Consider the following 24,725-nt stretch of genomic DNA (forward strand, 5'->3'; position numbering starts at 1 on the left):
TTAGATTTAAAAATAGCTTTTAAGAGTTGCCTCTCAATTGCAAATTTTTTCTTTTATTGGGCATCAGACAATCACTTCAGAGATAAAAATGAACATTTCCTTGTAAAAAGGAAAAACATCATTTATTATTACAAGGCTATATAATTTCATCTGCACCGATGCCCTTCAGTGAATTTCTATTTTGGTCTTTCAGTTATGCCTACAGCTATTTTCTTGTATTTTGGGTAACAATGGGTATATTTACAAAGTTTGTATTTTTTTTTCAAATGAGATGGTATTCTTTCAAATCCATTTCCCAGAAAACTTAGGCACTTGAGATATATGCTAGTATATAAAAATAAAACAAAATGTGTTGCAAGTTCTCCTGAAGTTAGCTTCCTGGAAGAAAATTAGAAACAAAACTCTAAATGTAAATGAAGACTCCCTTGGCTAGGAAACTTAGAGGCGTGGCATCAAACAAACTGAGAACAAAAGTGGAATGAATTAGCCAGAGATGACATTCCACTTCACTTGTCTGTACAAATCTCTGGTTCTCCAGCTCTCTGCAACAGGTCAGTTACTGCTTACTCATTCCAACTCTGCTGTGCATTTTTAAAGCCTATAAATATTGCTATTTCTGAGCTTAAATGGGGTGTCTTTGCCAAGGGACTTAAAGGTGCATATAGTCAAAACCCAGAGTAACAATGCTTTTTTCAACTTTAAATAAGGGTTTGAAAGAGGCAGAACATACTCCTTGTTTTCCATTTAAGTGATATTATGCAGAAGAAATTCCAAAAATATGCAATTCTTTTATTTTGTCAGAAAGGCAAAAAACATGCCAAAGTTTTAAATGATTTAGTCTTCTACAATAGTGAGTTTTATACACATCTGCTATAAACTAGGCTTCTCTTTTATAATAATTTTTCAGTCTTGCTTTGATACTTTAAGAATAATGATTACAACTTGAAACTTTTTGAAGATAATGTTTCCTAAGTGATGTAGCTGTGTTTTTCATCAAGAATTTTTTGAACTGAAGCAATTAATGTTTTCATGTTGTACTGCTAAACAGTGCATGAGGAAAAGTTAAAAAAAAGTCATAAGTAATTTTTCAATTAATTTAAGAGTAAAATAGTTAAATTCATTAATACCTAGGTATTGCATAGTGAAAGTAGTTTATATCTATATAGCACTTCCTCCTAAGACATCCTATGCCCCTTATTTTAGAACTGTATATTCATTTTTTTATTACATAAGGCTGTCATCTGAAAATCTATCATAAAAAAATTCATGGGAGAATATGATCATTCCTTTTTTTAAAAAACCACAACTTTGAAAGTTACTATAATTTTTGTTAAGGACAGCATAGTTCTTAAAGGTCAAGCATATTTATAATAGCTTATTTTTGTCAGAGATACATCCAGACACATACAGCATTTAATAGGTGTTAATACCTCCTGAACAAATACCAGAACATGAAAAAGATGTAATTCTGCAAAAAAAAAAATGACTTTTGTGGCTTTTTTTTTGTCTGACTGACGGGGGATGATTTTAACTAACTGTTTACCTCATTTTACATGGTTACTTTGAGTTTATCTCTCAAAAATTAAATTGTGGAGGAAGAATTTTGTAAGAATTTTGTGATATTCTTAATTTGTGTGGCTGGGTGTGTTCTACTACAGCAGGTTCAAGTTTTAGAGTTCTTAAAAAAATGAAATTCTCTGATACTTTTACTTAGTGTTTGACCAGTAAGAAAAATTAACATGTTAATTCTATGTCCCCACCACAAATTAAGGCATATTTCCAATCCCTCTGATAGTCATTACAAAAGAAAAGTATTAAATAATTGTTTCTGTAGATATGCATCTAACATGGATTTGACTGAAGTTAATTAAGCCTATTTAAAAAAGTAATTTCATTCCAAGGAATGTTACATATTCAAGTTCTGGCAAAGCATAGGTATCATCTATTCACTGATTAATGACTATGAAATGAACAAAAACTTCTTTTCTAACAAGGAATTAAAATTATGTTAAATAAAAACAGGTTTTCTTTTGCATAGTTTTCTAATCAACTAGTAACATACTCCACTATTCCATCTACCTTCTAGATTGTGGCCATGGATCTGGAACACAGTCATTTCACAGATTACTATTATGAGGAAAATGAAGTAAATGGCACTCAGGATTACAGTCAGTATGAAATGCTCTGTGTCAAAGAGGAGGTCCGGAATTTTGCCAAGGTATTCCTGCCAGCCTTTTACACAGTAGCTTTCGTTGCTGGAATTGCAGGAAATTCTACTGTGGTGGCCATCTATGCCTACTACAAGAAACAGAAGACCAAGACAGACGTCTATATCATGAATCTGGCAGTGGCTGATTTGCTTCTGCTCATCACCCTGCCCTTCTGGGCTGTGAACGCCGTGCATGGATGGGTCCTAGGCATTCCAATGTGCAAACTGACTTCAGCCTTGTTTACCATCAATTTTGTCTCTGGGATGCAGTTTCTGGCCTGCATCAGCATAGACAGATACTTGGCCATAACCAAAGGCCCAGGTAATCAGAGAGGCAGAAGATCATGTTGGATTATTTGTGTCAGTGTCTGGCTTGTTGCAATACTACTAAGCATCCCTCAACTAATTTTTAATACAGTGAATGATAAGAAGAGATGCCTTCCTGTATTTTCACACCACTTAGAAACGACAATTAAGGCATCAATTCAGATCCTGGAAATCTGCATCGGGTTTGTGGTACCATTTCTCATCATGTCAGTCTGCTACTCTGTAACGGCTAGGACACTCCTCAAGATGCCCAACATAAAGAAGTCTCGGCCCCTCCAGGTTCTACTAGCAGTAGTGGTTGTTTTCATTGTTACTCAGCTGCCGTACAACATAGTTAAGTTCTGGCAAGCCATTGACATCATCTATTCACTGATTATTGACTGTGAAATGAGCAAGCGCATGGATGTGGCCATACAGATCACAAAAAGCTTGGCCCTTTTTCACAGCTGTCTCAATCCAATCCTATATGCTTTTATGGGATCCTCTTTTAAAATGCACATTACCAAAATGGTGAAGAAATATGGCTACTGGAGGAGGCAGAGACAAAATCCAGAAGACATTCCCTTTGATTCTGAAGGTCACACAGGGCCCACAAGTACTTTTAGTATCTAGGGTGTATGATGCTGCTTAATGGATTCTAATATGGGAGAACACTGTTTCTCAGACTCAAATTTTAGTGGGACATAAAGACATATCTAAACAAGATGAATTTGTATTTTACAGCAAAAAAGTAATATAAAAATATAAGACAAGTTACTCCTTGTGACTTAAAAAAATCTAGCAGTGCACAAAGTGAATTAAAACAATAACGACAAGAGGAGGGAAGTAGGAAATCCCTACAGAAAAATCAGCAGAGAACGACAAAATAAACAAGCAAAGAAAACCCCTAATGCAATAAAAGACACAGTTCATGGTAAGAGAATGCTAACAGAGATCTTGGAATGGAGAGAATAATTCTATAATAGCTTGAATCACAGAACAAGGTATATAACATACATAATAATTGTTGGAATTGTTGGAAGGGCTTGTAAAAGAATTAAGGGAAGAGACAAAGAGGGAAATTAGAACTCTCAATGAAAATGAGTGACTTAGAACAGAAGCTGGAAAACCTTGGGTAAGCAGGAGACACAAAAAGAACAGAGAAAACAGTTAAAAAATTCAAAGATGTAATATGTTCTTATAGCAAAGACAAAAGACAGCAACAGTGAAAAACTAGGTGAGATCTCTTCAATCTAATACAAAAATCCTATACATTTACTCCAGAAAAGACAAACGTGCACTAACTGATTATTAAATAAAAACTACGATGCCAACTACACTAGCCAATGCATCATTTATTTATTATAAAATACTCCCCTCACCCCCCCCCCCCCCAAAAGGCATCTAAGGACTTTCACTAAACACGTCTAAAGGAAGAGATTAAGTTTTCAGTGACTACAGGCAGATCCTCAGATTGAGGTATAATTGTCCATAAGATTTTTAAAAATTTCTAAAAGAGATAAAACAAGAAATAGACAGAAATTTACAAATTAAATGCTTTTAGAGGAAAGAATTAGAAAAGAATGAACAATTTAGTATAGGTGATATGGGGACAGCTAGGTGGCATAGTGGATAGAGCACTGGCCCTGGAGTCAGGAGTATCTGAGTTCAAATCCAGCCTCAGACACTTATTACCTAGCTGTGTGGCCTTGGGCAAGCCATTTAACCCCATTTCCTTGCAAAAAACAAAAACAAAAAAACCTAATTTAAAAGGAAGCAATAGTATAGGTGATATGAAATCTTATACAAATAACAGACTCCTTAAAACAGAAATAAATGACTCTAGGAGCAATAGGAAATATTAAAATAAAATGAGGAAAATATAAGGCATCTCCTAATAAAAACAACTCACCTAGAAAACAGATCTAATCTAAGAACAATTAATAAAAATTATTTTTAAAAATTAGGATATTTTAATCTAAGATATCATAAATAAAAACACCCAGACCCATTAGAACCAATCACCTCCTGAAAGAAACCCCCCAATAAAAACTCTCAGACCCAGAAACATTATGGACCAAATCCAGAGCTTGTAGGCTGAAAGAAAAAATTCTATGTATAGCCAGAAAAAAAAGTTCAAATACCAAGGAACCATGGTCAGGATCATCTAAGATTTGGCAGCTACCAAAGTAAAGAACAGAAAAGCTTAGAATATAATAATTCAAAAGACAAAAGATAAACACTTAAAAGAAGAACAAATAATTTGGCAAAACTGAATCTAAGCCTACTGGTTAAAAAAAATAGATTTTATTGAATTAGAGGACTTTTAAGCATTCCTGATGAAAAGACAAAAGCTGAATAGAATCTATAAAAATGGGTGGGGAAGTCAAGAGAAACTGAGCAAGGCAAATTTACTGGAGCAATTGGAAGGGAATCTACAATGAAGACATGTTTGCATTATAGAGGGAGGAGAAACATTTACTTTTTTACTTGGAATCCTAATACCTTAAAAAAGTAAAAAGTTAAGTAAGACAGAGGGACTAAGGATGATTTTGTTCTCTCCTAATGATGTTAAGTGAAGAAAAGAGAGGAAGTGGGAAAGGAATACATAGGGGAATAGAAGGGGGGAGAGAAGAGATTGTTTTTGCATGATGGAAGGGGTTGGGGGAATCATGTCATATGAATCTCCCTTTGAGTGGTTAAAAACACACACATACACATACACATGTATACACACACTTACACACCTTTTTGGTGTAGGAAAAGTTACAGAGAACACTAACAGGGATGAGAAGATGAGGGATTAAAGAAGGAGGGTAGAATAAAGGAGATAAGAGTAATCATAAGTAAAATACACTACACTTTGAAGGGTAGATTGTAAGTGAGGATTAAAGAGAAAGAAAGAACAAGAATCTATAAGTAGATCCAAGCACAGAGAAGGAAGGGGACAGTGGAGTGGTATATCATTTACATGTATTGAGAACACATTTTTGTCACTCCTTTCTCCTTCATGAAGAGGGAGATGGGGTAATGAGAAGAAAACACAGAAGAGCAAAGAATGGAGAGATATATTATTAATAATCATTAAAAAACATGTGTAGGATAAATTTGATTATAAAACAGAAAAAGAATTTTGAACAGATTAGAAAGCAGAATTCAACAATATGCTATTTACAAAAATATTTGAAGAATAACTTCACATATTAAAATAAGGAACTATAGTATAATTCATTATGTTTAGCTGAATTCAAAAAGCAAGGATAGTAACCATGATCTTGAACAAAGCAACAATGAAAAGAGACATGATTATACGGGATCAAAAGGAAATTACATTTTACTTAAAGACACCATAAACTATGAATAAATTTTCAATCATAAGTATGTATAAGGACTGAGAAACAGTATCAGACTACTATAAGAAAAATTAATTGACTTACAGGGAGAAAGTAAAACTATAATAGTTGGAGACTTCAATGTGCTTATTCCAGACTTAGAAAAAGCTCATTAAGAAGTTAAGGACCTGAAAAGAACTTTATTTTTATTTATTTTTTTGAAGAAAACTTTAGAAGAGTTAAATATGATAGATCTCTGCTTACTTAAGGGGAAAAGGAATATCCATATTTCTCAAACCTGCAGGGCACATTTACAAAAACCTCAAAAATGTGAAAAAGCAGAAATATTTAAAATATTTTTTATGAACAACAATGTAAAAAAATCATATAGGCCCTTGAAGGGAGTAATAAAAATGATTTGGAGACAAAGAACTTAATTCTAAAGAATTCAAGGGTAAAAGAATTAAAATCAAAATTGTTTCATCAAATAATAAGAGAACATGGCAAAAACTGTTAGGAATCTCCAAAACAATTCTATTAGAAAATTTAAATGCTTAGAAAAAATGAAGACTAGAAATCTATAAATCTATAATCTATATACCTTTTTTTTTTTTTTTTTTAGGTTTTTGCAAGGCAAATGGGGTTAAGTGGCTTGCCCAAGGCCACACGGCTAGGTAATTATTAAGTGTCTAAGGCTAAATTTGAACTCTGGTACTCCTGACTCCAGGGCTGGTGCTCTATCCACTGCACCACTTACCCACCCCAATCTATACACTTTCAACAATAAATAAGAGAAAGAATGTATCAGTGAATTGGGTATGAAACAAAGAAACAAAAATCTAGAAAAACAACAATACTACCTTCTCCCAAAAGACCCAAAATAGATATTGTGAAATTCAAAGAAAAGATTAAAAAAAATCATCCAATTGGGTAAATAAATCAAAGTTATTTAAAAAATAATAAATGAATTGCTAGTTTCAAAAAGAATAAAAGAAAAACTATCTCAAATGGAGAAAAATAAAGGAAATTTCAATTAAATGTCAACAAAGTTTACAATTTAAGAGAAATGGGAGAACATCTACAAAAATTTAAACCATCTAGATAATCAGAATAAGAAAGAGAAAACTTAAATAACACAATCTCAGAAAAAACACATCTGAAATCAAAGAAAATCAAATGAAAGAAAGGAAACCACAGATCAATATCACTAATTATACCAATGCAAATATTTTAGGTAGAATAGTAGCAAGTAGGCTATCACAACATATAAAAAAGATTTATAGTATTATAATAAAAAATTTACATTAAGTATAAAGTTGGTTCAATCTTAGGAAAACTATCAATATATTATAAATAAAATAATCAAAAACCACATAATTATGTCAACATATGCTTAAAAAAACTTTTGAAAAGATGTAGCATCCCTTTATATTAAAAACAATGAAATATAGGGAAAATGGCCTTATTCTAAAAACATTAAAAAATATCTTTCAAGACGAAGAAACAGCATTAGTGGGTAATGGAAATAAAACAGAGCCTTTTCCAATAACATTAAGCATAATCCAAAGATGTTCCTTATCACTAATTTGTTTAACATATTAGCCAGAGAAATATGACAAGAAAAAGAAATGGAAGGAATAGGCAGAAGTTCAGCAAAAATAAAATTATCACTTTTTGCAGAGCTTGTTGACAATGATGACAATTTTGATAATAAAAATATACAACCACAATCAATTGCCAAAAATAAATACAGATATAAATAAATAAATGTTAATTACATGTGGTTGGTCTCTGCCAACATTATAAAAATGACAATGGTGCCTAAATTGCTATTCCTGTCAAATTATCAAAGCATTATTTTATAAATATAATAATAATATATAATTGTAAAATAATAATATAATTCATTTGGAAAGGGCATTTTCTCAAGTGAAATAAGGAGGGAAAAGTAAGGAGGAAGGGGTCCTAGATGTATAAGACTTCAAACCATAATCTCAAGCTGTAAGTATCAAAACTATTTGGTACTAGCTTAAATAGAGAAAAGTTATTCTGTGGAATAGATCGTGTGCACAATATATATAGTGTATAGAAGCAACAAATACAATAATAATGTTTAAGAAACCTAAAAACTGCAGCTTTTGGTGGAAGGATTCATTATTTGACCAAAATAAGTTCCATATAAATATAATCTATACACAAAAGATCATATAATAAATAAATAAATGTAGCAAGGAAGAAAATACTTTTCCCAGTTATGGATCTGACAAGAGTTCACATGCACACAAGGAAAGTATTCACATTAAAAAATCAATGTAGTTAAAATAGAGGAGAAACAGTTAACTGAAGCAAAAAAAAGCCACCAGTTTTCTAGGATGAAGTTTTGAGATCAAAGAAACAGCAAAATCAATATTCAAGTTATAAAAAAATGAGCTATTTCTCAATATATATTAGTCATTAGGCATAAACACACAGTTGTCTCAAAGGAAGAATTCCAAGTTATCAAAAGACATTAAAAAAGCGTCAAATTACTATTAAGAGAAATATATATTAAAATATCTCATAACTGTGAGACTAGTGAAGTTGACAAAAAAGAAAGGTCTGGGAAGGAGAGGGAAGAGAGGTATACTATGCTCCATCGCTGGTAGGGTAGTGAATGGTCCTTTCATTCTGTAAAGTATTTTGGAATTATGTCGCACAAATCATTAAGCTGCACATACTTTTTATCCTAACTATACCACTACTGGGCCTTTAAAGCCCAAAGATAACAGAGAAAGAGTTTAAGACTCAAATGTTCACAAATATTAACAGCTGCAAAAAAAACAAAGAGGATGCCCACCAATTGAGAAATGGCTGAACAAATGCCGCTATGTGAATATAATGAAATATTATTGTACCAAAAGAAATTTAAAAAGGGATGTTTCAGAGAAACTTGTGAAGATTTGTATGAACTAATGTAGAGTGAAATAAGCAGAAACAGGAGAACAGAAAAGCTGTTACAAAGTAACAACACTGTATAATGCTGTAATGAAAGACTATTTGGAAAGATTCAATGTCTGATCAAGGCAATGGCCAAAACATAATTCCAGAGAACATGATGCTACCCATTCCCTGAAAAAGAATGAAGAACTCAAATGTGGAACGATTTAACCACTTTTGAAATGTCAAATGTGTATATTTATTTTGCTTGGCTATACTTTTTTTTTTGTTACAAGGATTGTAGTTGTATTTTTTTTTAATTTGAGGAAAGGGGTTTAAAAATAAAAAGATGAAAATGAAAAAAAAACATTTCTGAACCTTACAAAAAGAAATTACAGTAGCAGAATAATTTAAAGTAAGTAGAAATCTGGTCTGTAATAAGGAAGATGAAGATAACAGTCTACAAAAGGGTAGAAAAAGTGAGAGGACTGTCTCAAGTTAAAAATAAATTACAGTTACAAGAAGATTAGGGACAGAATATAGAGATTTGAGTCTGGATTGGGAAGGGAGCAAATTGGAATCTGACTCTTCCCAGCTCCTAGGGACAAGCTTTTCAAGGAAAAAACATGATAAAAATATCTGATGGAAGAAAAAAACAAGCACAACAATTAGATATACTCTTAAAACACAATATTTACACAAGAGTAAAATGAAGAGCTGAATATTATTTCTCATTTGAATCTGAAATAACAGTAGTAGAAATCATGATCTCAGACAAGGGAGTAATTAAAACAAATAAGGTTATATAGAAGAACCACATATTCTTAAATATTCTATGGATAATAAAAATGTAAACGTGCATATACCAAATGATGTAATATATAAATGTTCTAAGTAAAAGTTAACTAAATTACAGCAATATATAGACAGTAAGGAAGTGTTGAAGATGGTAAATATTTTTCATTCTGACTCAGATATTTAGTAGAAAGAAGTTAAGAATCTGAATGAAATGTTATAAATGAGAACTCTTTGGTGATGACTGAATATGAAACAGAGAATATACATAATTTTTGCATTGCATAGTATAGCTGCAAAATACAATTACATATTAGAACATAACTCATAAAGGTATAAATGTTAAATTTTGTACAGACAATAACACAAGTATATTAATTGAACCTGTTTTATGACTAAATGAAGAAAAACAATGTTATCCCAAATACTGAATAGATTCAAAGTAAAAAAATCACAAAAACCAAAAAATAAATATGCTAAAGACAATGATATTGAGACAACTTTGCAAAATGTTACAGATGTGGCTAAAGAAGGAGGAAAATTTGTATATTTGGTTGCTCAAAAGATAATAAATTGAATATGTAACTAAAAACTTAGAAAAATTAAAGCTACAAATACAAAAGATTAAAATCAAAGAAGGAAAAAATAACAAAAACACTGTTGAATCATAAAATGAAGGTTTTTGCTAAATAAGTAAAATTAACAAATTCTTCATTTGTCAAAGAGAGAAAAATTAAATGATCAACAAAAAAAATCAGAAGGAGAATTTCATAAGGAATAGAAAAGAAACCAGAAACTATATAATTTTGGCAAAAGTCTTTCAGGTAAATGAAGTACAGCAAGTCAACTTTAAAAAGCAAGATTAACTAAACTACCTAAAGGAAGAAATTCTGTTTCAGATAGACTTATAAATGATTCCTATCAAGCATTTAATCAACTAATAATATCTATATTACATAAACTGTTTAAAATTACAGAAAGAAGTTGGTTTACCAATTTCCTTCTATGAGACAAATGTGGTCCTGATACCCACCAGAAAAACATAAAGCAGGGAAAGATAATATAGATGAATATCATTAATAAAATTTTTATAAATCTATGTAATTAGTTAAGAAATTTATTAATAAAAAGGTTATAGTAATATAGTCACAAAATTATTCATTATAATTTGGTTGCAGTGTTATCAGGAATGCAAGGATGGTTAAAATTAGGAAAGTTAAAATAATAAAAAAATTATAAAATCACATTTATCACAGTACTAGATACAGAAAAGATCTTTAACAAAATGCACTACTGGGGCGGCTAGGTGGCATAGTGGTTAAAGCACCAGCCCTGGAGTCAGGAGTACCTGGGTTCAAATCCTGTCTCAGACACTTAATAATTACCTAGCTGTGTGGCCTTGGGGAAGCCACTTAACTCCATTTGCCTTTCAAAGAAAACCTAAAAAAAAAAAAAAGAATGCCCACTATTTCCAAGATGGTTTGATAAAGTGATAAAAATGCTATAAGAAAAGGACACATAAAAAAATTCACTAGGAATAATAAAAGGTTAAGACTATTGAAGTACATAGTGAAAAAATAGGATGAAGGGCCATGGTATTACTTGATGTTATTATACTAAATAAAAACAATTACCAATTTGTACTGGATAAAATATAGAAAAATAGGTTAATGAATCTTATTCAGAATGAATACGAAATGAACCAAAGCAATGTAATAAGATAAAATACCTATGATATTTTTATGTAACAATATAAAATAACAGCAAAATATCTAAAACATATAGGAGTCAATGTACCATATCAATGTACTCTGTAGATGTAACTATAGCACTTTTTAAAGAAATTAAGAATAGTTTAATGAAGTTAAAATAACTGGAGGGATATTTTGTGTTCATGACTAAACTGTATCAGTGTAATAAAAATAATTCTTTAAAAAGTCTAAATTAATTTATAGATTTAGGGCTATGTCTATCAAACTATCAAGGAAATTGCTTTATGGAACTAGATAAAATAAGATTCATTTGTTGAAACAAAAGAAATGATGAAAAAAGGTAGGAATGAAGAAGGACTAGCACTTCCAGACTTCAAACTACATTATAAAGTGATAGGGAGATAGGGGAAGTGTAATTATTAAAATTTTTTTGGTTCTGGCAAAGATCCCACGTTCACAGCATTTATACCAGTACTTTTTTGGAATACTAAAAATTGTAAACAAATTAGATACCACTGACTGGGGAATGGGTAAACAAGTTATAGAAATGAATACAGGTCTTATGCTATAAAAAATGAATATTATGAAGATTACAAATCATGGAAAGACATATAAACTGATATAAAATGAAGTAAGTAGACCCAGGAGAACAATATATATGATGACAAAAACAAAATAAAAAAATAAATTAAACAATGCTATGAAATGAAAAGGTCCAAGACCAGCCCCAAAATTGACCTATCAGAAAGTACATGTCTCCCTTTTTAGACAAGGCAGGGAACTATGGGTATAGAATTCTCCAGATAAAATCAGCCCTTTTTTCCCTTTTTCATTCTTTCATTTTTTATTTCAGGAAAGAGGAAAGGATACTATTGGGAAATATAAATGATACTGAAACAAAATATGTCAACAAAAGTTCATCTAAAATAGACTAAAGAAGTAAGACTTACAAAATAAAATGGACAAAGATCTAGTGGTCAATATTAGAAAGGAACTCTTTTTTTTTTTTTTGTCAGATTTGGGAACATACTCCCCCCATCCCCCCCTTTAGTCTTTTGATGATCCTTTAGCTTACTTAGGAAATGTTAAATATATCACTGCAAACAGGAGAAAATCTTCAGCTCATAATTAACTAAATTCTAGTTTTAAACACTTCCTAAAGGGCTCATTAATTTAGCCAAGACCACTACTGATTGCTGATTGTACAATTCCTTATCACTAATGTCTCTTATCTCACACACAAACTAGATTTTTGAAGGAAAAAAAATGTACAAAAAGAAATCATTTTAATCAAGTTAATCTGCATATTGCACACTGCCTTGACAAACAACTTTCATATAATATGAATATTCCAAAAACACAAAGATATGGTAATAAAATTAAACTATGGTGATTATACATTGGTTCTCTGTTTACAGTAAGCATTAATGATATAATTTGATGAACCCATGGGTTTTTTCTAATGATAAAATGAATATCATATAATGAAAGATATTTCTTGTCATCTTCACTCATACTTAAAAATTAAAAGAGAAAACTAAAATCTTAAGAAATGTCCACAAAAAATTGTTTTTTAAAAATTATGAAAATACTTCAAATGTAGAATTAAAGAAACAAATTCTTTTCTTATTTCTGTTTTTAAGATTAAATTTCATTTTTTCCAAAAGAAATCTGCCTATTTCCCTTTTACCTTGTCACACTTCCCAAACAGAGAAAACAAGGAAAGCAGACCTGCTGAAAGTCACCTACTTCTGATGTACAGTAGTTCTGTCATAGGCATAGTTGAGTGTACTCACCGCTGCTCCACCATTTCTTGCCATTGATGACATAGTTATCACCATCTCGTTCAATAGTGCATTCAAGATTAGTAGCATCACTAGAGGCAACATCAGGCTCTATAAGGAACCAAAAGCTAAATTTAAATAAAATATAAAATGATCACAGCTAGGAGAAAAAGGGAAAGTTCAATACTTCAGTACTCTGTAGGCTCCACAGTCCTAAATTTTATTTCAAACATCTTCACTAATTAAGTGACTTGGCAGAAATTTTTTAACTTGATCAAAGGCATTGCTATCTATCTTCTTTCACTGAAAATGTTCAAGAAATATGGATCAGAGTCCTCAGGGCTCTAGAATTTATTTCCTTCTGGTAATTTAATGACTAATCTCTTCTGCACATTTGCACACTTGCACACTTCACTCCTTTCATCTCTAATCTCCTTCTTTCATACTCCTCTCCTACAAAGCTTGTCCAAACTCACGGTCTTTAGGAAGTGTTCTGACTGATTCTCAACAGCAGAATGTTTGCCCTCCCTCAGGATCACTTCAGTTCTTGTATTATCTATATCACCTTGTATTATATTCATGTATAGTTGCTAACACTTTCTATAAATGGGTTATTCAATTACTTTATGTGTACCTGACCTTATTGTTTTGTTTTTGTTTTTGTTTAGGTTTTTTCAAGGCAGATGGGGTTAAGTGGCTTGCCCAAGGCCACACAGCTAGGTAATTATTAAGTGTCTGAGCCCGGATTTGAACCCAGGTACTCCTGACACCAAGGCCGGTGCTCTATCCACTGCGCCACCTAGCTGCCCCATACCTGACCTTATTGAAAGCTCCTTATATTTCTCACAATGCCTAATATAACAAAGAAAAATATTCATAGAGTAGGTATAAATGTTACTGGATTAAGAGGAAAACTGGTTTTTCTAAGGAAAAGGCTTGTGTAATTTACATGAAATGTAAATCTGAACCTTACAGAAAATTTTATTAAAAAAATAATCTAGGGGGCAGCTAGGTGGCGCAGTAGATAGAGCACCGGCCTTGGAGTCAGGAGTACCTGGGTTCAAATCCGGGCTCAGACACTTAATAATTACCTAGCTGTGTGGCCTTGGGCAAGCCACTTAACCCCATCTGCCTTGAAAAAACCTAAACAAAATAAAATAAAATAATCTACATCCTAAAACTAAACTGTAAAAACAGAAAAACAAAAAATAAATTTGAGTTTTAATTCTAAATTCAAATATGAATTATAAAACTGCTTTTTGCAAAGCTTTTAAAAAAATTACTTTCGCCTATGCATGCATGAGGTCAAATATTCTTAAAGTATTTCATTAGGTATTTTTAACTTGAACCAGATGTTTAGCATTGCTCTAAGTTCCATTTTTGCTGGCTGATGAGAAAGCTAAGCATTTTAAGAACTGTATTATGAACTTAACATCAAGATGATTACTCTATCCAAGAGAAAGCGGCATGAAATGTCCATCAGGAACAATGTGAGTAATGGAAATCAGTCACAGATTTTTTTCAATTGTATTCAATAAACAAATACCTACTATGTGCTTGAGAGATTATAAATAAGAAAACAAAAGGCAGTCATGTGAAAGGGAATGCATCTTGGTTTTCTTATTACAGTCACTTGTGCCTCTGGCTAGGAATCAACCTGGAAGGATGATTAGAGAATCAAACCTTGCAGAACAATTTAGAAGACCAAGACTACTTATCTAGTAGTGGACAAAGGAGGGAAGGAGCCCCAAGATCTTCATATTTACCATCTATGCCTTAGCTTCTCTTTCTAGTCACCCACAATAATTTCTTCAAGCCTGTCCTAGAGGATGGTCAGTCAGCCAACATTCAGGAAGGGCCGAGTTTAGGCCAAGCACTACAAGCTAGGAGCTGAGGGCACAAAGAAAGGCAAAAGCCAGTGTCTGCTCTTAGGGAGCACACAGTCAAATGGGGAGATACCAAGCAAACTCCTCTGGAAGAGTACCTCATGGTCAATATAAACTGGAAATAATCTAGAGGGAAAGGTGCTAAAATCAAGGTAGAACTGGAGTGTCCAGCTCTCGGCCCACAGGCCACATAGGGCCCTCAAAGCCCATTCATAAATGAACATTAAATTCTAGATGTGACCCAGAAGAGCTCAAAGGTTGGATGCCCTGCTAGAGAAGGTGAGGCAAGTCAGGAGTTTTATGGGCCTTAAACCTGAATTACTGTCCTATAATTGTAGTAACCAGGGAGACCAGCCTCACTGGAAAGGCAGGAAGGGACCATGCTATGAAGGACTCTGAAGGCCAAGCAGAGGATTTTATATTTGATTTTGGAGGTTAGAAGGAACCACAGAATTGTACTGAGGTTGGGAGGGGGGGGCACAGACTTGCATTTGTGAATGATCACTTTGACAGCTGAATAGAGGAGGGATTGGAGTGGGAGAGAACTGGGGTGGGGAGATAATTAAGCAGGAGGCTACTGCAGTGATCCATGCAGAGGATGCTGAGGGCCTTTACCATGGGCTAGAAGGGGTATGAGTGAAGGGAAATTTGACAGACTTTGGCAATAGATTGAGTATTGGGGATATCAGAGGGAGGAGTCAAGGGTGACACCTAGGTGGTGAACCTGGTTGACTAGGAAGATGGTGGTATCTGCAACAGGGGCAATAAGGCAGTAAGGAAGAGGATAATGAGCTGAATTGTAGACAGGAAGAGTTTAAGATTTTTACAGAACACCAGTTCAAGATGTCCAACGGGCAGTGGGAGATACAAGACTGGAGGTCAGGAAAGACGCCAGGATGGAGAGGTTACCTGTCATGCAGAAGCAAGATTTAATTTTTCCTTGAAGAAGAGGTTCAAGCCACTGTTTCTTCTGTTCTTCATTCCCATATAAGTGAAGTACCTCCATATTTCCTGTGTCTATGAATTGATAAGAAGTACATTTTTGCACTACAATTTTACAAAGTTTGTAGTAGCTTTATGCAACTATTAAAAAATACATGAATTCACAAATAATGACCTTAGACCTGAAGGTATATTTTAAGCTTACAAGATGATAAGCCTGTTGAAATCCTAGTAGTGTGTGTGTGTGTGTGTGTGTGTGTGTGTGTGTGTGTGTGTGAGAGAGAGAGAGAGAGAGAGAGAGAGAGAGAAAGAGAATATGTGTCTGTATAAAGATTCATTGTGTTTTTATTCAAGTTAATTTAAGCCAATCTTGGACAGTTTAGAACATCACACTTATAAGACAGAACACACAGGATTTGACTCTAGTGTAGATGATCAGATTCTCAATGAGGGAAAAAAATTTCATGGACAAAAATTGAAATCTTAAACCTGAATTACTGTACTGCAAAAACATACTTTTGGTCAGAGGAGGAACATAAATGAGTCCTAGTATCATTAACTGAAAAAAAAACTCAGAGTACGAGGCACCCACAATTCTTCTATTCCAACAAATGACACTGTTTAAATATACCTTGTGCATTCTTGTCTGGGAATCTATGTTTATGCTGTTTCCTACACCCAAAAGGCCTGCTCTGCCCTCTCAATATACCACTCCCCATCCTACCCACTGACTTCTCCATAGATGTATGTATACACAGAGACAGAAAAACACACACACACACACACACATCCACACATACAAACGCACAAACACAGAGACACAGACACATGCAATCAGACCTCCCTTTTAAGGTCCAGTTCATGAGTCTCCTCCTTCCTTGGAGCCTTCCCTGATCACCCAGGCAGAAAAGCTTTTTCTTTGGAGTGAATTCTATGGTACTTGCTTTACTAGGGACAGGGTGCCCACTCTCTGCCTTCTCTTATAATGACTCCCTCACATGCTTATTCTCTTCTGCTGTGTCTAGAAGTAAGGACCATGACTTCTCTTTCATCATACCATCTGCTATCTGTATCATAAGGCAAAAAAGTGGGCATGGATAACCTATTGTAAAATTCATCATGACTGTGTTAGATACTTAATAAATATATTTTTAATTAATGAAGTCTCATCTTCATATAAAAGTTTGCTTCATCAATTAATTCATGTTACAGAGAAAAAAGCTATACAATTTTATTTTGGTCCTTTATGGTGTATTTTTCAGAAACATTAATTCCTAACATTTTCTAGGTCCTGTTCCTTGCTTGGGCTTAATGTTTGTCCTTCATTTTCAAAGAAGATCACATCAGGGAAGTGATGCCATGACAAGCACATGGATTGAATATGAGTGAGAGGGGACTGTTAAGTCACCAGCCTCACTTTCTCCTTCAGCGTCATCTGGGTCCAATGGCCTGATATGAATCAGAATGACTGGAGATGACTCTGGATGCCAGGCATTCAGGGTTAAGTGACTTGCCCAGGGTCACACAGCTAGGAAGTGGTAAGTGCCTGAGGCTGGATTTGAACTCCCATCCTCTTGACTCCATGGCCAGTGCTCTATCCACTGTGCCACCTAGCTGGTCTTGTTTGGGCATAAGGCTTTGGGGTATAAGTGCTTACTCATATGATCATAAAGACTGTTACCAAATAACAAAATAATTTTGATAAGCTTTCATTGTTTCAATTTATGAATGTTATATGTTCAATTAGTGATACCATTAATCAAATCTAAGCTAAGGGCATCACTTAAGGATACTAACATGTAAATAATTTCTATCAGGTTAATATAATATATATACATATATATATATATAATTGCTTTTCTAAATGGAAAATATTAAAGTTTAGGACAAATAATAAAATATTAAACTAGATTTTCTTTCAAAATATACTCAACTATATTCAAATGCAGTACAGAATTAGATAAGCAAAGCAAAAATGCTATCATTCATGGATTAGGACAGGGCATTACAGTAAAAGTAACAAGAAGGAGATAAAAACAATAAAGAAGGCTAGATAGACATGGCTGTTCCATATCACATCAGACTAAAAGATGGCTTGTTCTTAGTAAGCCAGTAACCTTTAAAAAATGGCGAGAAAAGCCCAGTAATTCTCAGCAATCAAGAGACTTGACATCTTGCTTCTCCCTCTAATTTGATGGTTGCTCTCGAAAAAGTTGCTTCACTTTTTCTAGACCTGTCTTCTCCAATATAAAACGAGAGGCCAATGCCAGGCTAATTTCCAGGGCTAAAAGTCTGTGACCTAGAGAACATTGTTCATACTGTTAACAATCAATAAAGACAAGGAATAATTTCTGCTCTGAACATAGTAGACTCTGAATATAGAGGTGAAGAGTAATTTATCAGCCAAGATTAAGATGACCTCAAAAACTATTTCTGAAACTCTGAGGAATTATTTAGGGATTCTGAGTTAAAGTTAATTAACCTTAATTAATTAATTAATCTACCCAAACACTTAATATAGAGAACATTCACTTCTATATCTTTCTTGGAAAGGCTTCAAGTTTTTTTAGTCTAGAACACACTGTGCCAAAGCTGAAGGCTGAGGGAACTTTGAGATAAAGGGAAAACATCTCACTTCCTCCTTGGGATAGTTGATGTTGTTAATCTGCTTAAGAAGTCCTTGACTACTTTGAAAAGTTGCTGACTATGCTTTAGTGCAACCGAGCCCTCCTCCTGGACTAATTTCAGAACACTGTTGCTGTTTCAGTCATGTCAGACTCATGTGGGTCCATTTGGGTTTTTTTTTGGCAGAGATACTGGAAAGCTCTGTCATTTCCTTCTCTAGTTTAGAGATGAGGAAACTGAGGGGGGAAAAGTTAAAAGACTAGCCCAGGGTCCCACACCTAGAAAGTATCTAAGGCTGGCACTTTGAACTTAAGAAGGTAAGTCTTTCTGGGCTCCAGATCCAGTGTTCTTTCCAGTGAGACACCTAGCTACCCTTTGGAATACTAGTAAAATGTTAATTTAGTGAAACTATCATAAAACAGAAAAAAAAAATCAGAGGGGGCAGCTAGATGGCACAGTGGATAGAGCACAGGCCCTGGAGTCAGGAGGACCTGAGGTCAAATCAGACTTCAGACACTTAGTAATTACCTACCTGTGTGACCTTAGGCAAATCACTTAATTCCATTTCCTTCCTTAGAACTGAAAGAGGTCTTACAGATTATAAGACTTTCTCATTTTGTTCATTAGGAAACTGATGCCCCCAAATATTAAGTACCATGTCCAAAGGTCACACCCTTTTATTTTTTATATATTTTGCAGGGTTTTGTTTGCAAGGCAATGGGGTTAAATGACTTGACCAAGGTCACACAGCTAAGTAAGTATTAAGTGTCTGAAGTCACATTTGAACTCATATCCTCCTGACTCCAGGGCTGGTGCTCTATCCACTATCCACTAGTTACCCCATCACACCCTTTTATGACAGAACCACACTAGGATTCAGGTATCTCACGGGGTTCAGTATTTTCTGCTCTATTTTGTTACTTGATAGATGGATTTGCTAAATATACAAAGGAGCTTTAATCTCAGAAAATGTAGGGACAGTACTATTTGAAGCAGTTATGACCAGTTCCCACAACAATTATCATTAAAAGGTCACAGTGTAGTACAGGTAATAAAGACAGTAGTTGGAAGGAATATGGCAGAGTTAGCCCCACTAACAGTTGCCCAGGATGAGTCCCAGAGAGCTCAAGTCCATTCTACAGTCATTTTGCCAAGCCTAGACTGGACTTGCTCTGATCAGTCCAGTCCAACTACAGCTAGCCTTGACTCCAATATACCAGTGGTTCCCTGGACAGGTCCAGCAAGTGAGCCCAGGCAGGCCATGAGACCAGCTGGGGGCATAAAGGGCCCTGAGGCCCCAACATTTATATGAGGATGGCACTCATTCACATGTGCACAGCAGACTAAAGCAGAATGAAGAAGCCTTCCTTTGAAGTCTTTGTCATTTCATCTCAGTAGTACATCCCAAGGGGTCTCCTTTCAGGCTGAAGCACAAATAACAAAACAGGGACTCCTTAGAGTCTGTAAGATCAAAACTATTTTCATAATAATGTTAAGATATTTTAATTTCTAACATTAAAAAGTATTAATAGAAATCCCTGCTGAAAAGCTCTTGGAATGAGTCCTCAGTATTTTTTAAGAGTTTAAGGAGGTCTTGAGACCAGAGAGTTTGAGAATTATCACTGGACAGGAACCCTGGAGCAGGAACAGGAACTCTCTGTACCCCATATGTTGCCAACAGACATATCTGCCAAACCTTCAACCACAACCCAATGTTCTTCAGACAGATTCTGATGGTTCACTTCACCCCACAATTCTGAATAGACACTCAATTTCTGCTACAGAATAATTAAATAGGAATTGACGGTCTTTATCATTACCAAAACCAACTAGATGACTATAACTTCAGGGAGGTTTGGGAGTTGATATTTGACCATAAAAAGAGAAAATTCTCATGTTTCCAATACCCTGAAATATTAGCTCCTTCTCTTAAGGTATAATTTAAAAACTGCTTAGAAAATCAGATAATGCTATATTTATGAAATGACTTTACAACCTGGTGCTTGGCAGTTGAAAACATCCGGAGCAAAAATGCATTTTCCTGTTTCTTCGGCAATCAATGCATAATCCACCTGGCTGAGGCCACTGAGAGCTGGCAGGAAGAGGTTCCAAAGCCCCTCAGCTTTAGCCATTTCCTGTCAAAGGGATATCTTTAGAATTTGCCTTGACCCTTCAATCTTAAATTCATCTCTATATCCCAAGGAATATCATGGTGAAAAGATGTTTTATTGACACAAACTTAAAAATCTTCTGAAAAAGTTTTTTAAAAATTCTTTTAAATACTAATGAATATAAAGATTGCATCCTACAGTATTCAAAGGCAACTGCTCTGACTTTTTACAAATGGAGGGTGTTTTTTCAAATTCAAAAGGAATTTTCTCTAGTCATCTCATTTGCTGTGCTTATAAACGCTTCTCAAATTGCTCTGGAAGTGATTTTAGAAACTTAATTTGCTCATTTTAGCATATCCTATTGAATCACAGTATTTTAAAAAAACCCAGATCTTGTACATCTATGCATGACAATGCAAATCACTGTGAATCACTGTTCCACTTCTTACAGTTATTTTTGTTGAAAACACAAAAGAGGAAATTAAAATTACAATAATTTCAACAATCTGCAAATGGCCATACTTCCAACTTGCTCTGTTTTATTCAAAATTAAGATACATTTGAAATTGCAGGGACTGTAGATGAAGTTATTACAGCAAGGAATTCTATCTTCTCTGCTCTACTCCTAGAACTCGAGCCTCTGACCTCTAGCATCTTCTCCAAGCAGCCCACTGATTCTCTATACTGGTTTTCCTTTTTTGACTGAAATCAATCATTGTCTAAAATCTGTGTCTCCTGTAATGATGAAACTTTTCTAAGTAGAAACATATTTCAAGTTGTATTTGATTAAGACTATCATCACTATTGTTTTTATAATACTTATAAAATGCTAAAAAAAATTTATTTTTAGTACCTCAAGTTTTTCGAGCACTTCAGGTCTTTTCCACTTGTCCAGTGAATTTTCATTCTGAATATAGAACTCTATTACCTCCTTAAAAATAAAAATGTTTATTCATTAGAAAATTGAACAATATTCATCAGTGGTATATTATTACTTATACATTGCACAAACTACTACCAAATGTCCAAAGTATACAGTGTTAGATCAAGAATTCAGATGCATCTCAATCTTATTTCTTTTTATGAGTATTATATTTATTAAGTGCCTACTATGTGAGAAATATTGAGCTAGGCATTGGGGATATAAAAACAGAGAGACAATAAATATATCCAGAATAAATAGAAGCAGTTTGAGGGGTGTACCACTGACTTTTGAGAGGATCAGGAAAGGCTGCATGTTCTGGGTAATGCTGAGTTGAGTCTTAATGGAGAGGAATTCCATGAAGGGGGGTGAGGAGAGCATAATTTGAATGGCGAATGGTCAGTCAGATGGTGGTGGGTGGGGCTATGTACTGTTCCATAAGATTATGCCATCTGAAAATCAGGCAGAGGATCTTCTACAATCTCAAGTCAAAATCAGAGACCAGAAGCTCCTTTTATGTGTAATTATCCTTGTGAGGAATAGCAATGGAACATTTCACATTTATATTTTAAGACAGAACTTATTCTACTCTGTTGTTATTTCAAGTTCTTTTGTTTATTTACAAAGAAACTATTTCAGTCTCAAGTACTTAACTTCCTACTGTTCCAAGAAAGGTCTGAGATGGGGGTTTTGAGTTAGTTTATATGTTTATTGACCAGGAGACCTACTACCAACATGAAATGGATTAGGAGTGGGGGGTTAGAATGCAGGAAGAGATGATGAAAAACTCAATAGGCAACTTTGGTATTCATAGTAGAGCTCATCATTTGATTGAAAGACATAATAATGACCATCATTTGGTGATGCATATGTGCTCTGTTCCTTGCTAAAGAAGATACGTGACCAGCACTTGTAGCAGGGGAACATGGGGCAGGGAGAAATATAAGGTAGCAGAGGAAATGCTGGATGAAAAAAAGATATTTAATCTGTTTTGTTCATAGTACCAGGGTACCATGAAAAATGGTTCATCTGTTGCCTTTTTGAACTGGTCTTGCACTAATGAGGCATCAAGCTGTCGAGCTGACACACATCACACACATTTAAGCTAACAAAGGTACCCTCTGGTCAGTACCCCCATCTCTTGGGCTGACTCTATCCAGATCCTATTCTGTAAAGAGAAGCCTTTGGGCTGGTGTCTTAAAGTTTAACCTGGTGCCTCCAGGCTATCTCACCCAGAAGGGATATGAAGGCACATGCATTCACTGTCTGGACACTAATTAAAGCTCTGCCCAGTTAATTTCTTGGGCCATGTGCTGGGCGCCCTGCCTTACTTGGGTGTCAGCTACTCCTTAGTCCTTCCCTGTTCCCCTCCAACACAGACACTAGGCTTGACTCCTCTCTTAGTTCCAATTCAGCCCGGTGGCTGCAATTCCAACTCTCCTTTTTTCTTAACTCTACTCCTTTCTTAAGAAACTCTGTAGGGGTGGCTAGGTGGCACAGTAGATAAAGCACTGGCCCTAGAGTCAGAAGTACCTGGGTTCAAATTCGGTCTCAGACACTTAATAATTACCTAGCTGTGTGGCCTTGGGCAAGCCACTTAACCCCATTTGCCTTGCAAAAAACCTAAAAAAAAAGAAAGAAAGAAAGAAAAAAGAAATAAAGCCCAACCAGACTTCTGGGGTGGAGTCAAGATGGTGGCATGAAACCCCCATGCTCCTGGAGCTTTTCCCTCCACAATGCTAAATGAACCCTTTGTATTGACATCAAAGCTACAGAGCTTTAATGACAAAAAAGACAAGATCAAAACAAGTTTTCAGTTGTGGAAAATGTACAGGATCATCAGGGAAGGTCTATCTCTTGTAAGGGAAGGAGAATTAAAATTCAGCTAGGCTGAAGAACCAGGAAGCTAGTCAGAGGCATTAGCCACAGTGCAGCCCAGGTCCTGGAGAGGAGCATGAGTCCCAGCAGCTAGATAGCAAGTCACTGGGAGGATGCCAACCCCAGACAAAGTCTGAACCCTGGGAACACTGGGACAAAAGACAGGACTGAGTTGGGAACAAACCACTGCAGAGGCAGAGCCTAGACATACAGGAGAAAACAAAGCTCTGCACAAGCAACACCTGGGTGCATAGGCAACTTCTTGGCCAGTGATGAGCCAGGGATCAGACCCCAACCCCAGCACAAAAAGCTCAGGTCTATACTTCCTATACCCCAGGAGCCAAGTTCAACAATCAAAATGAGCAAATAAGCTAAAAGAGTGGTAACCATAGGAAGCTACTATGCAGATAATGATGATAAAAATGCCCCTTCAGAAGATGAAAACAGTGACAAATTACCCACATGGGAAGGCTCAGAGGAGTCTATGAATTAGACTCAAATCCAAAAATCTCATAGAAGAGCTTAAAGAAGAACTTAAAAATCAAAGAAGAGGGGAAGAAGGAAAATGAAAAAAAGAAATGACAGACAGGAAAATTATGAAAAAATTGACCAAAGGAATCAACTCCTTTAAAAACAAAAATAATCAATTGGAAAAAGAAAGTAACTTCAAAAAATAAAATTGATCAATTGAAAAAGGAATGCAACTCATCTAAAACTCAAAATGAACAACTGGAAAAGAAATGCAACTCATCTAAACTCAAAATCAAGCAAGTGGAAAGAGAATGCACCTCAGCAAAAAAGTAAAATTAACCAACTGGAAAAGGAAACACAAAAGCTAACTGAAGAAAATAAAACCCTAAAAATTAGAACTGGACAAATAGAAACCAAGATACCAAGATTCCATCAAACATAATAAAAAAAAATTGAAGAAAACATAAATTAACTTATAGGAAAAACAAACAACCTGGAAAACAGATCCCAAAGAGATAATTTATGAATTACTGGTCTACCAGAAAGCCTAGATCAAAAAAATAAGCCTGGAAAATATCTTTCAGGAAATTATCAGGGAAAACTGTCCAAATCTGCTAGATCAGGAAGACAAAATAGCCATTGAAAGAATGAATACACTGAACTCCTCCAGAAAGAGACACCAGGATAAAAACTCCAAAGACTATCAAAGTCAAATTCCAAAATTCTCAAATAAAGGAGAAAATACTGAAAACAGCATAAAAGAATCAGTTTAAATACAAAGGAAACACAGACTTAGTTTCAACACTGAAGGACCGGAGGACCTGGAATACCATATT

General features: G+C 34.6%; 2 protein-coding genes across 2 annotated transcripts in view; one reads left to right on the forward strand and one right to left on the reverse strand.

Moving 5' to 3' along the window:
• ACAD11 (acyl-CoA dehydrogenase family member 11) overlaps window positions 1-24,725 on the reverse strand; it is a 92,189-nt gene that overhangs the window by 39,971 nt on the left and 27,493 nt on the right. The window contains exons 10-13 of the mRNA XM_074195819.1: window positions 21,472-21,549; window positions 20,504-20,642; window positions 15,850-15,957; window positions 13,067-13,165 (exon numbers count right to left, since the gene is read on the reverse strand). Of these exons, the coding sequence (XP_074051920.1) occupies window positions 13,067-13,165; window positions 15,850-15,957; window positions 20,504-20,642; window positions 21,472-21,549 (424 nt within the window). The remainder of the gene's footprint in view (window positions 1-13,066; window positions 13,166-15,849; window positions 15,958-20,503; window positions 20,643-21,471; window positions 21,550-24,725) is intronic.
• Window positions 483-13,769, forward strand: ACKR4 (atypical chemokine receptor 4). The gene is made up of 2 exons (XM_074195821.1): window positions 483-551; window positions 2,087-13,769. Exon 2 carries the CDS (start codon window positions 2,096-2,098, stop codon window positions 3,146-3,148), a length of 1,053 nt encoding a protein of 350 aa, XP_074051922.1. The 5' UTR covers window positions 483-551; window positions 2,087-2,095; the 3' UTR covers window positions 3,149-13,769.

Source organism: Macrotis lagotis, chromosome 7, assembly GCF_037893015.1.
Source record: "Macrotis lagotis isolate mMagLag1 chromosome 7, bilby.v1.9.chrom.fasta, whole genome shotgun sequence".
NCBI lineage: Eukaryota > Metazoa > Chordata > Mammalia > Peramelemorphia > Peramelidae > Macrotis > Macrotis lagotis.

Excerpts from the sequence above, each read along its gene's own strand:
- ACKR4 (XM_074195821.1), top strand. The coding sequence starts at position 2,096 with ATGGATCTGGAACACAGTCATTTCACAGATTACTATTATGAGGAAAAT.